This window comes from Octodon degus, unplaced genomic scaffold, assembly GCF_000260255.1.
Source record: "Octodon degus isolate 3935 unplaced genomic scaffold, OctDeg1.0 scaffold00208, whole genome shotgun sequence".
In the NCBI taxonomy this organism is placed as follows: Eukaryota; Metazoa; Chordata; class Mammalia; order Rodentia; family Octodontidae; genus Octodon; species Octodon degus.
Window position 1 is genome coordinate 2,456,349 of NW_004524784.1, and position 15,748 is coordinate 2,472,096.

The window sequence follows — 15,748 nt, forward strand, 5'->3', positions numbered from 1 at the left end:
TCCTGCTTTACCTTGGTCTTAACCATCCAGCAGAAAAGTATAAAAACGAAGTATAAGAAGTAAAGCCATGCTGTTATGTTGAACTGTAGGGGACTCAGGTCAACAATTTCTGACATTGCCAGTGAAGCAGAAGCCCCAATACTATTATGGACTACTGGACTCTTTTAGACTATTTTGCTGAGTCAACACACCTATAATATTCAAATAACGGAACTAAACAAGAAAAGGGGATACAGATGAATATCCATTTTGTATCTGTGTATTCAAAGTGGTTAGGATCGATATATAGTTACATTCTCTTAATGAATAGAGGGATTTGTTCTAATGGTGTTTGTAAATAGGATATTATGTCCGCTTCTTGTACAGCAATTAACCACTACAAAGAATGTATGCAATGTGTTAATTATTGAAACTCTCCTACCAATTTGGTTTGAAACTGTCTCATTGCTATTAGCTTCTCAATAAAATTATAAAAAATAAATAAATATATGCAATTTGAGAAAAAAAAGAAATGGAAATGTGACACCGTGGATAATTAAGAACTCGGACTCTGGAGCCACTATAGCCATGTTTGAGGGCTGGTTCTCCTATTTCCTGGCTCTGTAAGCTTGGAAAAGTTGCTCAGAACTCTGCTTCAGCTTCTACGCTGTAAAACTGGAATACCCCAGGGCTTATTGTGAAGATTGAGTGGATAAAGGCCTGTAAAGTACATAGAAGAGAACCTGAGATATAGTCATTACTTCTATTCTAACTAACCTGCAATGTGGCACAAGGAACACAAACCATGCAGAGAGAATCATAACCTAAAGCAAATCATTATGGTCTCAGGGCACAATCATTTTCCCACAAAGGACTCAGATTTATCTTTTTCTAGGTTAGGCTAGTACTCCATTGTGTCTAAATACCATCAGACACACAAATTTAAATATCACATGGCTTCTCTTACACAAGAAATTCAAGGTATAAATAAAGAGCAAAATAAAAGAGAGCTGATAGGAAACAAGGAGACAGATCTTTCTCAAAAGGGAAGAAGGGAGATCAAGAGATGGAAGGGAGGAGAAGCAGAAGGAAAAGGGATGAGAAAAGGAATCAAGATATGTTATGTACACGCACCAAGTGCACGTAAGAAATGCAAATAGAACATTCTGCACACAGGCACTAGTCTTAAAAATCCAACCCCATCTACTTGATGATTTTTACTGAATATTTCCAAACCAAGGACTGTTCTAGGCTCAGGAGTGGAGTGGAGAAGAAGGCAGGTGAGATCCCTGCTCTCATTCATGTGGCTTAAGGAACCAAGTGATAGATACATAAAGCAACAAAAACCAAAACTCATGTCATACTATGAAGAAAGCAATGAGTTAAGAAGCAACAAATACTTCAAAATTCTGCTTTAAGAAATGCAAGTGATTATATACATTAAGAATGTGTGTGTGTGTGTCAGTTGACTCTAAAGGAACTGATTATTCCTACAATCCTCTAAATCCAAAATGAGTTTATATAATGACCATTCGTAAGTTTGTCTGCAACCAAGAGTCACTAAAATGTGTACTTCCACCAAGGTAGCCTAAGAGAGCCTGCGTGAAAAGCATGTGTGTTATGGTTTGTGTCTAGGCATCCCCCCAAAGCCTCATGCAGTCATGGGGTGGCTTCTGTAGTTTGTGACTGAATCTTGATCCAATGCTGGGATTATGGGTGTGAGTGCCCTGGGAGCATTACAATGTAAGGAGGGGAGAGAGGCCAGCTAGGTGCCCAAGCTGCTGACACTCCCTTTGCTCTCTGCTCTTTGCCACTGCCATGAATGGCTGCTCTGTGCCATGTGCTGCTCTGTGTTGGAGCCAGCTGTGTATGAACCAAAACCTCCACAAACTGTGAGCTAAATAAACCTTTCTGTTTTTATTTCTGGGTGTCTGATATTTGTCCCAGCAATGAGAGAAAAGTGATTGAGACAATGTGCCACAGAGCAGGAGCTTCAGAATTTACTTGTCTAACAGATGGATTTCAGAGTATAGGTCCCAAATTCAACTATTATTTATGTGACTTTTTTTCCTGTATTTTAGGGAAGGGTCTACAGGGTGTTCAGGGTCTCACTACTAGATCGGACTCCTAGTAATTCTCCTGTTTAAAGCCTCCCAAGTGCTGGGATTACAGGTGCATACCACCACACCCAATCTCAATTCTCATCTCAGTGTGCCCTGGGGACAGGGCCAGCATGGCAGGCCCAGGGATTGAACCCCTGGCCCCCGTGCCTAATCTGCTGAGCTATTGGGCCGGCCCTTATGTGACTTTTAAAAAGTTATTGACATGTCCTGTGCTTAGGGATCATATGTTAAATCACAGAATCTTTTAATAGCATCTATTAAACATCTATGTCAACTAAGTGTGATTAAAATCGACTTTATAAATAGGAATGCATGGGACTTGGAAAACTGTGCTCACAGGCATGAACTGACCTATCTTTTGCATGTCCTGTCTTTTCCACCATGGCCAGTACTAGGACATGAGCAGTTGCTTCCAATTTAATTTAGTGCTTAATACTCCAGAGAAGCAGCTCTTATGAATTGTTAAATGACTCATATGAAGTTATATGCTCCGTCAACAGCAGCAGCAACAATCTGTGCAGAGCATACCTCGCTCTGAAGCTGGGAGACTCCCCTTGCAAAGACACTGTCGATGGTGGCTGGCATCCGCTTGTAGAGAGAGTTGGAAAGCTCCATCTTCATCCTGCCTTTGTATTTCGCCTAAGAGGGTAAAAAAGAAATCCCTTTTTAACTTCTTAATATAAGAAGAGAATAAAAGGACACTTCCTCTAAGCACAGAATTGTTTTTAAAATCAGCAGAGCATTTTACTTTTAGCGTCTAGATCTGATGATCATTTTCTGGAAAGACAGCAATAAATCTCTTCTATTGTGCAGAAACTTTTACATGAGATATGCAAGAACACAATGACTTTTTCTATTTAAACCCATGCACATTTCTAAATATAAATCTGCTTGTATGCACTGACAGTTTGGTACTTTTTATCAGTGAAGGGATCACTGAAACCTAAACCATCACTGAGTAGGACTTGCCCACTATGGTCACTGAAATTCACACCACCCTGGTCTATATTTTAGGAGAAACTAGGAGAGGAACCTGGATCCAAACAGAGCAAAATGCTATGAATATGGAATACTAATGACTTTAAGTTGATCAGTACCTACAATACATGTGTGGAAACATCACACTGTATCCCAAGAATATATACAATTAGTACACACTAATCAAATTATCTTTTACATTTAAGGGGATGGAAATGATTTAATTGTCATACACATACATACACACACACTACATATATAAATTACATATATATACATATATTGTATTATCACACTATAGGTTGTAAATGTGTGTGTGTATAAAATAATAATTTTTTAAAAGAAATGTGTTTCTTTCTTGAAGTCTCCTCCCCTCCTGCAGCCACAGTCGGGGGTGGGAGGTGTTTGTTTGCTCTGTGAGCCTCCCCACCCTTAGCCTACATGGGCTCTGGGTGAGCTCCATCATTTCTCCAAAAGACAAACACTCATTCATTGTTTCCTTTGGGGAAATTAGGTTCAAGGGAATGTAATAGATCACACACTTCCAATTTTTTGCTCTGCAGTGAACTCCTCAGGAAAATTAATCAATCACAGAGAGTGAGAACACCAGAATCTCCCCCCACAGAAGTAACACAGCTAATACAAATAAACAGAACGGTGTTATTGGAAGAGTCCTCGATGGCCCTCTTCAGAGCCTGAGTTGAGGATTCACATATTGAGCACATGTGCTGTGTGAGCCTTTCGCCCCCACAAATCTAGATGCTGGTCAAAATAAAAGAAAATGTAGGGATTTTCTTGAAATTATCTCATGCTAGCAGAAATGATCCTGAGAACATCACACTGATCTTTTTCCAACATATCTTATGAAACACTAGAGAGCAGTCATTTACAACGCTGTTTGATTAGCTGGCTTTTTCAAGTTTATTCACAGGTTACCATAATGTCTCAACATAGAAATTATTAATATTATGCTTTACAGTGCAGCCTACACTGTAGTTCTAAATGATCTCAGAAAGAGACTACATGATTTTTCAGGTGGAAAATGAATACAGTGTCTGGCTCCCTTTGTGGTATCCTAATAGGTGTCTCTGTTGAGCTGAATTTTATCCCACTGAAAATAGTTAATATAAACTCAAAATTATCAATCAAAAATACTCAACTTTATGGAATCAGCTTTCACAATTTATTTATTTTTAAAATGGAGTTTCAATTATCTCTAATATATCCATTAGGGAAGCAGTATATCAAAATATTTAAAACTATTTTGCCAATGCTTTCTATTTGTTGAATAAAATTATCCTTTTTCAAAATTCATTCTGGAAAAAAAAAAAAACCCAGGCCAGCCAAATAGTTCAGTGGATTAAAGTTCCTACAAGCAGACGATGGGGCCAGGAATTCAATCCCAGGGCCTGTTGTGCCAGCCCCACCCTCAGGGCGCACTGAGACAGTGATTGAGACTGAGCATGGTGGTGGGCACCTGTAATCCCAGCACTTGGGAGGCTGTAAACAGGTGCACCACTATGAGTCCGAGCTACACAGTGAGGCAACGAGACCCTGCAGACCCTGTAAACCCTGTTCTAAATCCAAAAAAAAAAAAAATCATTCTGGAAAGGGTTGGAGACAGAGTATAGAGTAGTTAATAAAATCTACTCAAATATAATAGTCAATTTACATAAGTTAATTAACATAGCACACAGAATTAGGTACATTAAATATTATCAACATTCAGTGGTGCTTTCAAAAATATTCACCAACCTTATTACATAGAATTTTATCTACAAAAATATAAAAATAAAAACAAGCCATTTTTAAAGTTTCCAAGATCTTACCTCAGAAATAAAAGCACCAATATTTTTTACATGGTTGAGCATAGGAGTGTCAGTCACAAATGTACACTTGTTCTTAGACTTTTTATACTCTTCTTTATAATGGACCTAAAATAATAGAATAATTTACATAAGAAGACAAAGAAGAAAAATACTTGTAATGGATCTTTTTGAACAGAGAATTAAGTTGGTAAAATCCACTTTCTTAGGAGAATATTCAAGTGTGGAATAATGCTCAAAACAAACTAAGTCAACTGCACCCAGCTGCCCCTTTCTCCACTCAGCTATCCCCTTCTCCACCCAGCTATCACTCTTCTCCACCCAGCTACCCCCTTCTCCACTCAGCTACCCCCTTCTACACCCAGCTACCCCCTTCTACACCCAGCTACCCCCTTCTCCACCCAGCTACCCCCTTCTCCACTCAGCTACCCCCTTCTCCACCCAGCTACCCCCTTCTCCACCCAGCTACCCCCTTCTCCACCCAGCTACCCCCTTCTCCACCCAGCTATCCCCCCATCCTCCCAACAGTTAAAGACATCCTACTGCAGTCATCCATGCACGCCCATGTTCACGGCAGTACAATTCATAATACATAAATCTTAAAAGTGACCTATACACCCGTCATCTGACGAATCGATAAAGGAAATGTAATATCAATACACAGTGGAGCACTGCTCTGCTACAAGTCATTCATGGGAAAATGGAAGCACCTTAAGAACACAATGTTAAATGAAGTAAATCAGCCACATAAGCTTAAATACCATATGGTTTCCTTCCTGGGAGAAATCCAAAGCCTAAATAAAAATCAAAATGAAAGGAAACAAGGAGATAGCTCTACTGCAAATGTGAAGGGAACCAAGTAATGGAGACAGGGCAGAAGGGCCACAGGGGAAGGGGACATTAAAAGGGAATTAAGATGTGTCATGTACATGTGCCAATTATCCACAGTGAAAGGAGTCATTGTGTATCACAAACATGTACTAGTAAATAAATTTTAGAAATGGAAATCCAGCATAGAATTGCAAAATCAATGAGGCATAGTGAGGAAAAACTGTATTTTAATAAGCAGAAGTTCTGTTATTGTTAGAAATGTAGACTCACAGGCGGCCTACTTCCTCCAAGAAATCACCCAACAAGCTCTGTTTCCCCCGTGAAGGCCCAATTTCACCACTATTTTTAAGCCAATGGCTTTAACAGTTACATCCAAGGTCAAACAGAAACAGCTGCTTACTTCAAGGTAGAAGCTAAGCAATCATTAAAACAGATGTGATACCGTAAGAGGTAGAGGCCAAAATTGAACACATGAAGATTACTAGTTGCAGTCTTAGCCTACATGTGCTAGATTAGAAGGAAAGGCTCATACTGTGTCCACCACAGGCTTTGTTGCTAATTAACTGCCCCCAAATCAAACTTGCCCAACTTCTGAGCACCTCTCACCTCCCTATTCTCCACTCCTCCTAACAACAAAGCAGCGTCAACCCAGGGAGCTTGCCAGGTGGACATTGGTCCGGCATGTCCCCTGTAGATCAGCCAAAGGAAGCCAGAGGGGTTTAATTGAGCATGCTCATTTCTTCCCTCCAATTCAGAAGTAAAATACAACACTCTCTTCTCCAGTGGAGGAGATCTGCGATGAACACAGTCACCAAAAGAAGCCAGGAAGGATGGAAAAGGCTGCAACATGTCATCCTGTTGTCACACTAATTGCTGTACAATGTGAGAGCTGGGGAGGCAAGTCTTAGGACAAGTCAAGAGGATGGAGATAACTTTCTAAAATTTACATCACCCTATAACAGGCTCAGGTTCATTTACCCAAGGCTATAAATACTTAGGCAGCAAGAAGTACCCCAGCTCTGATGATAAATTACACAGTGTCCCTAATTATGACCCAAAAATGACAGTTAATTGTATACAACACCTGGTTCTCAGAGGACACCATTAATATTGATGTTATGCACTAGCAGGCAATGGAGATTTTACCTGACTGGGGCAGTATGACTTGACCTGAGGTACAACCAGACATAAACATATTAAATGAAGTTACTTCAAAATTCCCTATTTCACTGCTGCGACTCTTAGCTATTAATGCCTCCCACATTAAACTCTTGCTTTATTCATGAAATCAACATGAGAACATATTTATCTTATCTGAGCACTAAATTACTTTTTTTTTCCTTCTCAGAGATTAGCCTTAATTTTAGGTTCCTGCAAATCGCCCTCCTCAGTCACTAGTAATTAAATCCTTAATGGCAGTGTGATAAATAGCAGGCTATTTTGATCATAAGGAGAGAAAAAGTTTCTCCATTATGTAATTAAGTGTGAGAAAAAATAGCCTATCATTAGGCTTAAGTTTGACTCATTATTTTTATCTGGTGCCACCATCTTTTCCCCATCATATCCACATTCTTCGGCCCAGTGGTGTGCGCTAGTGGCCAGAGGCTCCTGATAAAAGTTGACAGGGTGGAATGTGCCAGGCAAGAAGCAGATAGGGGCAAAGCATTTACTTCCTTTGCTACAGACACAAATAGTTCCATTCTAATTGCAGACTTCATGACTTCTCTTTTCATTTTAAAAAGTACATACATTTGTATCTTTACATTTCAGTTGACTTAAAATCCTAAGATCATGTGTTTATTGCCATTCAATTTACAAAATTCATTAGAAGGCACAGTGATGGGCGGACTTCTACCGAATTTGCATGCATGGTTCCTAATGAATTTTGCAACAAGAATAATGAGTAAATTATCTTAATTTTTATAGAAATAAAGGGTATTATATATTAGTAGGATTTCTATGCCAGAATCATAGGAATTGGTCAATAAAGGAATCATGTTGGTCAACTACATAAAGCTCAGGTCAAATAAAAATCACCAGATAGCTATCTCCTGTTATGACAGTGTCTACATCTTCCATTTAATTTAAGGCTGACAGCATCGCCACATACATTCCTTCATTCCCACTAATAAGGCCTGACAGGATTCCTGAAAGTGGCCAGGCCCCTACCCCAGCCCAAAGTACAAACTAGTCTAAATTGAGCATGGTCATCCCATTCTCTTCGACCTGTGATTGGCTTGGGGAAAGGGAGGTGCCGAGTTCTGGCTGAGAGGCAAGAGAAGAAGTCTTCCCAGAGTGTTGCAAGTGCTTCTGGATAAAGAGGGAGACTTTTGGCTGCCTTTGACATTTCAGCCTTCTAACTTTTTCCTTCCCAGGCCACTTGGGTGACAACAGTGGCAATAAGCCATCCCACCCCTGCGTCAGTGAGAGCATAGCACAGGAGCCCAGCAGGCAAATGTTGGCATTCACATACTGAGAATCAACCCCCTACCTCCAGGCGTTAGATGTGGGGAGAGAAATATCCCACATAATAGAGTTTTCCTGCTACCTGCAGCCATCCACACTCATCAACAACACATAACCCATTATGTTTTCAAATTAAGAAGGAAAAGGGGCAAAGTTGATGACTGACTGATCGATCAGATGCCCCAAACGCTTACTTTCTCCTTTACGCACTCATCCCATGATGTCTCGACTACAATTAAATTAAATGAGGTCAGTGTTGCTTCCTGTTCTGACCACATTTCTTTCAGTGGGTAGGAGATTAGCTAATGGCTGACACTGGACGACAGATGTGGAAACGTTCAAGGCTATTTCCTCCTCAAGCATTTGTAGCTGAAAACATCTAGAAAGTCTTTTCATAAGTGAAACCATCCCAGTTCAGTTCAGAAATTTCCAGAAGAAAGCACTCCAGCTCCATCATGGTGGGTTTACTGGGCAGGTCATGGCCAAGGGTGCTCTCCCAGATGTCCTAACACAGTTTGGAGGAGCAGCCGGGGAACTGCTGGTGCACACTGCAGGGATAATCCACAGTAATGCCCATTCACCTGGATAACACTCCACCACCATGCAACTGAACACCCTTAAGAGCTTTGAATGAAACATGGAATCAGAGGCTCAGGTTGATGCAAACTTCCTCCCCCAAAGGATATTTATGCTTCATTTATAGGACAAACATTCCTACTAAAAGAGTGCTTTTACTCTCCATTTCTTTATGACCACCTGTCAGAAAACTACTAGCTCCATGACTCAAGATGCTCAATACAGTAGATAGGTTTAATGAATCTAAGGAGTTGACTCTGTTTGACAAATGGCTAAAAATTGGAGAGTTTAGTTGCAAAAGTAAAAAGGGTTAGATAACTAGCAGAAAAAAAGTAGCATAGGCTGCCTCGGAAGACTAAGTGTCCTTCAGGATTTGGAAGGGAGTCACGCAGAGGAAAACTCCACAGTGCAGTGCAGCAAGTGAAGCTAGATGGGAGAAGTCAGGAAAGCAGAGGAGGGTAAAGAAGTAGGAGAGGAGAGGAGAAGGAATGGGGCCAAGAAAGGAAAGAAAAATTCCCTCATATTGACCCCAAAGTGAAGCCACTTGATCCAAAGAGCTGTCATTTCTCTTTGAGGATAATTCTGAACAGCATGGTCTTCCAGGACTGATCTCCAGGGCAATGTCACCTAACATTCATAGGTACTGACTGCTGCAAGGTGACACCACAAGGTCCCCAGGCCTACTTATTCCCCCAGCTCTCTTGGAGAGTGAAATGACGAGCTGAAAGAGATGAACCTTGAAAGTCACTGAAGACCAGGCAAGAGAGCAAACTACCACAGATTAGATCTGTACCTCATGAGGTCAGAATAATTCAAATCATTATTGAAAACCAATGTGACCAAGCCATCAGCTACAAGTCAGATATAAGGGCAGAAAATGACTCTGAAGTCTGACAGACATTGGTTCACCAGCTTTCTTCAACCCCTAAGTCCAAAACATTCCCACAGTATCACAATCCACGTTTGCATATTCTAAGGCCCTCTACAGCTGTTTTTATAACCTGAGGAAGACTTCCAAAGCCAGAAGAGTCCAAAGAGGAATAACTGGAGTGATGAAGGGTATGAAGAAAGTCCACTCTGTGAAGAGAAAGTCATCAGACCATGTCTCTCATCTAATAACTGAGACAGAGTAGAGTGTCAGGCTCTGGACTCAGACACACCCACATTGCTTGAACCTTGTCTCCATACATACCTAGCCCCATAGCTTGCAAGAAACTGCTAAGCCTTGGCTTTCACACCTGTGAATTGGATTCTCAGAGCCTGTGGCACAGGATTGCAGAGGCACTCAAGCAAAAAATGTATGCACAGTGTGCGGCACACAATGGGGCAGCAAGGCCAGCACAGAGGCCAAAGCTGGAGGCCAGACCCACCGTACTTCAAATCCCAGGGAGCTCATCACCAAGTGACTTGATCTAAATGCGCCCAGAGAATACTTTAAGATTTGTGTTTACATCTGAGACCAGCGGAAAACCTGAACGAAACAAGGGGTACCAAGTGAAGGCTGCAATTAGCAAGAGGCTATAGGCTGGACTGGAACCAAGGGATAATTCGATGCAGCAATACATAAATTTTGTATCTGTTTCACTCCATGATGGATGTGTTTTAGCCAAGCAACTACCCATGCAATGATCTATGTGACAGCTAAGAAATTCAAATTTAGAATGCATTAATTGGGGAAAATTGCAAATTTAAGTTACTCTCTTCCATATAAAAATACTGATGACACTGAGAAAGAAGAAACAAATTCTTAAGAATACTACTTTAAAAAAGAATACTATTTAATAAAACTCCCAAGAAGCTCAAAATTTAATTTCATGCCCACTACACCAAATTCTTCTGCCAAGAATCAATTATATTTGTTTTACATGATTGTACACACTCCTCTTTTCATTTTTTAAGAAACCAAACATGTAATTTTTTAGACTCTTCCTAATGAATATAAAAATGCAATGAATGTCTTAATAAGTATAGAATTCTATTTGGAAACAAAATGTGGACATGCACACAGCTATAAATTAATCCACAATAGTCATGTTAATTATTTAAGTAATACAGGCTTTCTGACATGCAATATAAATCTACAGCAAGCAGAAATTCCTCCCACGTGTTCGCAAGGTTTCATCTAAAGGGGAGGGAAACAACATGACTTTCACTTTACAAAATGATAAAAGCCATCACTTCTGACTACAGGTTGTCTTTAAAGTCACCATTAAGTGATTTTACTCAGAGCAACTTCAACAAATCACCTATGAACTAAAAGTTACCAAGTTAGCTTTAAGAGATAACACAAAAGGGCTGGGGAGATAGCTCAGTGTACTAAGCACCTGCTTAGGCAAGGGCAGGGACCAGGGTTTGATCTCCGGCACCACATGCCATGCAAGGCCCTGCCCCCAGGTGCCCTGAGCCAGCCACTGAGACCAGGCATAGTGGCACTTGCCTATAACCCCAGAGTTGGGGAGGCTGAAAGCAGAGGATCAGTATGAGTCCAAGCTGCATAGTGAGACCCTGTACCAAATACATGAAAAAAAGAGAGAAGAAAGAGAGAGATAACAATTTAGCTCCACAATAATTATGCTTCGAAAAAACAGTTCAAAGATAGAAGAAGTACTATTTCCAGAGTTGGGAAATCGGGAGTTTTATCTTTTCCTTCTTTCACTAACATTAGTATGATAAGTAATTATAAAGCTAAGGTAAATTTCTCATGTCACCCTATAAGAGATAACACAGCAGTGTAAAGGGAGAGAGTTTTGAGTTCAAGTCCTACTCCCACTGCTTCACTTTGTAACTCAGAGAAGTTACTTAGCCTCTCTGTCGCTTTATTTCTCAAATAGGAAAAATGGGAGAATCAGCCTCCCAAGCTGCATTGTGTGACACATGGTGCTTCAATGCACCTTAACTGTCAAAAATGTTGTTACTGTCATTTCATCATGATTGAGTTTATAAAGAACTTTGATGAACTAAAGTGCCTGCTTAAGCAGAACACAGTGGCCAGGGTTCTAACCCTGGCCTGCTGTGCCAGCCCTGCCCCTGAGGTGCACAGAGACGGCGACTGAGACTAGGCTTGGTGGTGCATGCCTGTAATCCCAGCACTTGGGAGGCTGAAAACAGGAGAATCACTAGGAGTCTGATCTATATAGTGAGCCCCTGTAGACCCTATAGACCCTGTCCTAAATGCAGAAAAAAAAAGAACTTTGATATACCTAGTAGCTTATTACTATTATGAAGTAGTAGCACAAATAATAGTACTATTATGAAGTAATATCATAAAGACATATTTCATTTAAATTTAATTATATCACATGTCAGTCATATGGGAAGAGGTATGACTCTCACCTCCACCCTTTGGTTCTCTCTAACAAACCAGAAGGTCCTCCAGAGTCATAAACCATGACCCGAATCACACAAAAGTGACAGATGGAGTAATGAATACCAGGTAATATTCACTGAGTGCGCACCACCATGTGCTAGACAGTACCCAGAATTTTGGAAAATTAAGCATTACTTTATATTACTGTTGTAATACTGTACAACAAGAAACTGAAGCTAGCCAGTTAATAATAATCTTCTTCAGGTTACCATCAATGACTAGGCTGACACCAGAACACCAGCCAGAAAACCACCCCACTGCCCAGGATGAATTTCCTTAGAAAAACAAGCACTTTTCAAATCTTCCCATCACTCTGCTTATGAACAATAACCCAAAAGACCTGGGATTGTGCTCATCTTCTACATGAAGACATGGGCATGTGTTCACTTTGCAGGACTCAGTTTCCATTATTCTACCAGTTCTCCTTCAACAGGCAGTGAGGATGAGCTGAATTCTCGTCTTTGGTGAGTAAAACCTTCCCATGGCTTCCAGAACCATAACTACACATATTTACTAGATGTGTGCACTTGTGCATGAGCATATTAAATAATTCTAGGATCCCCTTGAAATATAATATAAACTAATCATACTTTGGGGGGGAGGTATGACAAAAACACACCTTTTCACTAACATCATTAAATCATGATTCTTAACATGCAGGTTAGTGATTCATAAATCCTAAATTCTAAAACATATTATATGCATATGGATATAGGCATTCATCAGGTTTTCCAAAAGGCCCTCAACATCCATTTAAACAGATCTTCCCAAGAAAAATTCTATTATTACACTAATTTTAAAGTCTTTAAGGTTCTCAAACTATTCTCTGCAATTCAATGCCCTATGAGTTTATAGTGAGAGACAAGCTTCTGGATTAAGAAGATTTCCACCAAAAATTTTCTATAGGGTAACCTTGGGGAAATCATTAAAAATTTCGGGACTTCATTTCATGATCTGGAAAATAATGACGTTTCGGTAGATAATTTCAAGCTTTTCTCCCTAGCTCTATAGCTCTACGACATCACCATTCCACACACACAACGCAAAAGAAGAGAAAGTTGTCAGAGCCACTTACGTCACTGATGAGCTCAGTGCATTTTCGGGCCAGTTCCATACTTAGGTCTTCAATAACAGGCTTCAGGAACCCCTGTTTGAGAAAAGAAGGAAAGGGACAGCTTTGACCTTGGCCGTCTCAGGAACAAACCCCATGCTTGGGGAGGTGCTTTCTTGCTTACCTTGTCTTCTTCATCTTCTTCCTCTGCTTTTTCCTCTTCAGGTTCATCCTTTACATCCTCAAATACAGGGACCCTCATATTTTTGCCCTGTCAAAATATTTATATTTTTAAAACTTCACCAGTGGGTGTCCTTTTAGGGACTGCAGCCCCTTGCGCTCCTGGCCCATCTGGCGCCTGCGCAGGAGGGACCTTGCTGGGCTTCCGTCTGACTGGCCCACACTCCCCTCTCCTTATCTCAACAACGTGTGAGTGAATGGTCTAAGATCCCCAGGACAGGTCAGGGTGCCTCTCACAAGTGAGAATGACGTTTTTCTCTCAGGAAAAATTCAATTTCACAAGCTCTTTAAAGTCAACATCATTTAAACTGATTAAGAAATCCATATTAACCATTGTTACCCTCTTATTACCTTGTTTTGAAATTTTGTTGCATTTCTTCCCCTTTAAAATTAGAAAAAGGAAAGAAAAAAGAAATGCAAAAGGACATTTGCTTATCTTTCACTAATTTAGTTCTCCATAAAATGGTTTTAAAAGTACTTAAAAGATTCTAGGAAAACTACTCACACTCAGGTTATCAGAGCCCAAAGCCTGTTATTTCAAAGATTCCTTAACTCTGTCTAAAAAAAGCCTTCACTAGAATGCCAGGCATAGCTCTGATCTGTACAGCGCACCAGATCGTTTAAACGCATTTCATTAACATAAATTAAATATTTTATGAGACATACACGTACTTCTCACATCCTAAAACACACACACACACACACACACACACACACACACACACACACACTTTAATATTAGCTGATTAGAGGCTAGTAATTTATTATGAAAAGCCCTTTGAGCCACTTCAAAGAACCTTTTCTGGGTTAATTATGACTGTTAATCTTTTATTAGGGACTATTGTATTATATTAATTGTAAACATCATCAAACATGAGAAGTTGCAGTTAATGTGCTAATATATCATTTAAGAATTCCAGAAACATTACTAGTTAAAAACATAATACTCAGGCTCTTTGGAGTCTCTTCATTGTGTCAGGTTTTACAAATTTACTAATTATTTGTATTTATTCAATGCATACCGTCCACATGGAACAGTTGGAAAAACAAATTTTCATATTTATGCAGTATGTGTCACTAGTTATATAATTAAAATATATTTCTCACAACAAACTTACTTATTGTCTCAAGGTAATTCTAAGACTATATAATTCAGAATTTATTAATTTGGTTATTTAAATCCTAGGGTAAATTTGTTTCTACAAAACCAATGTATGTCAGTGCTAGACATAAACAATATCCTATGGTGAATAATGAAATTAATTACATTATATATATCTTTGTGCAAAATAATAAATCATTGCAATCTATATCTGGTTTTCGATTTATTAAAGAAAAAATGTCTTGGCCTTATCAAAGCTGAAAATTCTGACAAGAAAAAAAATCCACATAATCATCATAAATTGATTATTCTCCAAGTTATGTTGCAAGAGACAAAATTCCCCAAAATATTTAGCAAAAAAACAAGCTTTGTAAACAAATCTGTTTGGGAAATCAGTACAGTAATCTCTATCCCTGCCGCTTAGCAGTGCACGCTCCATATTGAGACACTCAAAGTTATAAAAACACCCTCAACCAAAAAAACATACTTCCCAAACATGAAAATTAATATCCTCCTGGGAACTACTACTGGTGGAATCATTGTGATACTCTGACAAATTACTGTGTTCTAAAGTAGTTGTTATTTTGGCCCTGGCCTTTCAAGGTCAGTGAAGACTCAGGACATAGGAGAACCTGTACTGTAACATCATGTAACTCAGTTGTGGCCCAAATTTTTTCATCAAGGAGATTAAGGGGCCACAGAGGACAGTGATCAATGATGTGGAGTGTGCCTAAGGAGAGTCACATGGAGAAAAAGCATTCTCTCAGGCTTTCACAAAAAACAAATTGGTCAAGCAATGGCCGTGACTCATCCACATAGTTGACACTGACAAAGGATCTGCAAATTGCAGTATAGAGTTTCAGGGTAAATCCTGAGGGGACTTGACTGACCTTATCAGATACAAAAGTTATATTTCTTGTTATATGTCTTCCTTTATCTTGGTCTTAACCATCCAGCAGAAAAGTATAAAAACGAGGTATAAAAAGTAAAGCCATATTAATAGGCTGAGCTATAAAAGACTCAAGTCAAGAACTTCTGACATTGCCAGTCCTATGGATAGCCCACTACTGTTATGAACTACTGAACTATACTGGATTATTTTGCTGAATTCATGCACCTACAATATTTAAATGGCAATGGAATACCCATCTCTAAAAAAACTAAACAAAAAAAGGGGATACAAAAGAAGGACCATTTTGTATTTGTATA

The 15,748-nt window shown here is 39.6% G+C and overlaps 1 protein-coding gene across 4 annotated transcripts in view; it reads right to left on the bottom strand.

Moving 5' to 3' along the window:
* Nebl (nebulette) overlaps positions 1–15,748 on the bottom strand; it is a 403,483-nt gene that overhangs the window by 126,502 nt on the left and 261,233 nt on the right. For 3 of the 4 annotated variants that reach the window (XM_023704950.1, XM_023704952.1, XM_023704949.1), the window contains exons 1-4: positions 13,382–13,571; positions 13,222–13,293; positions 4,910–5,014; positions 2,631–2,741 (exon numbers count right to left, since the gene is read on the bottom strand). The exons of the other annotated variant lie outside the window; for it this stretch is intronic. In XM_023704950.1, the coding sequence (XP_023560718.1) occupies positions 2,631–2,741; positions 4,910–5,014; positions 13,222–13,293; positions 13,382–13,459 (366 nt within the window). In that variant the 5' untranslated portion in view covers positions 13,460–13,571. Of the gene's footprint in view, positions 1–2,630; positions 2,742–4,909; positions 5,015–13,221; positions 13,294–13,381; positions 13,572–15,748 lie in introns of those variants that run through there. 4 annotated transcript variants of the gene reach the window in all.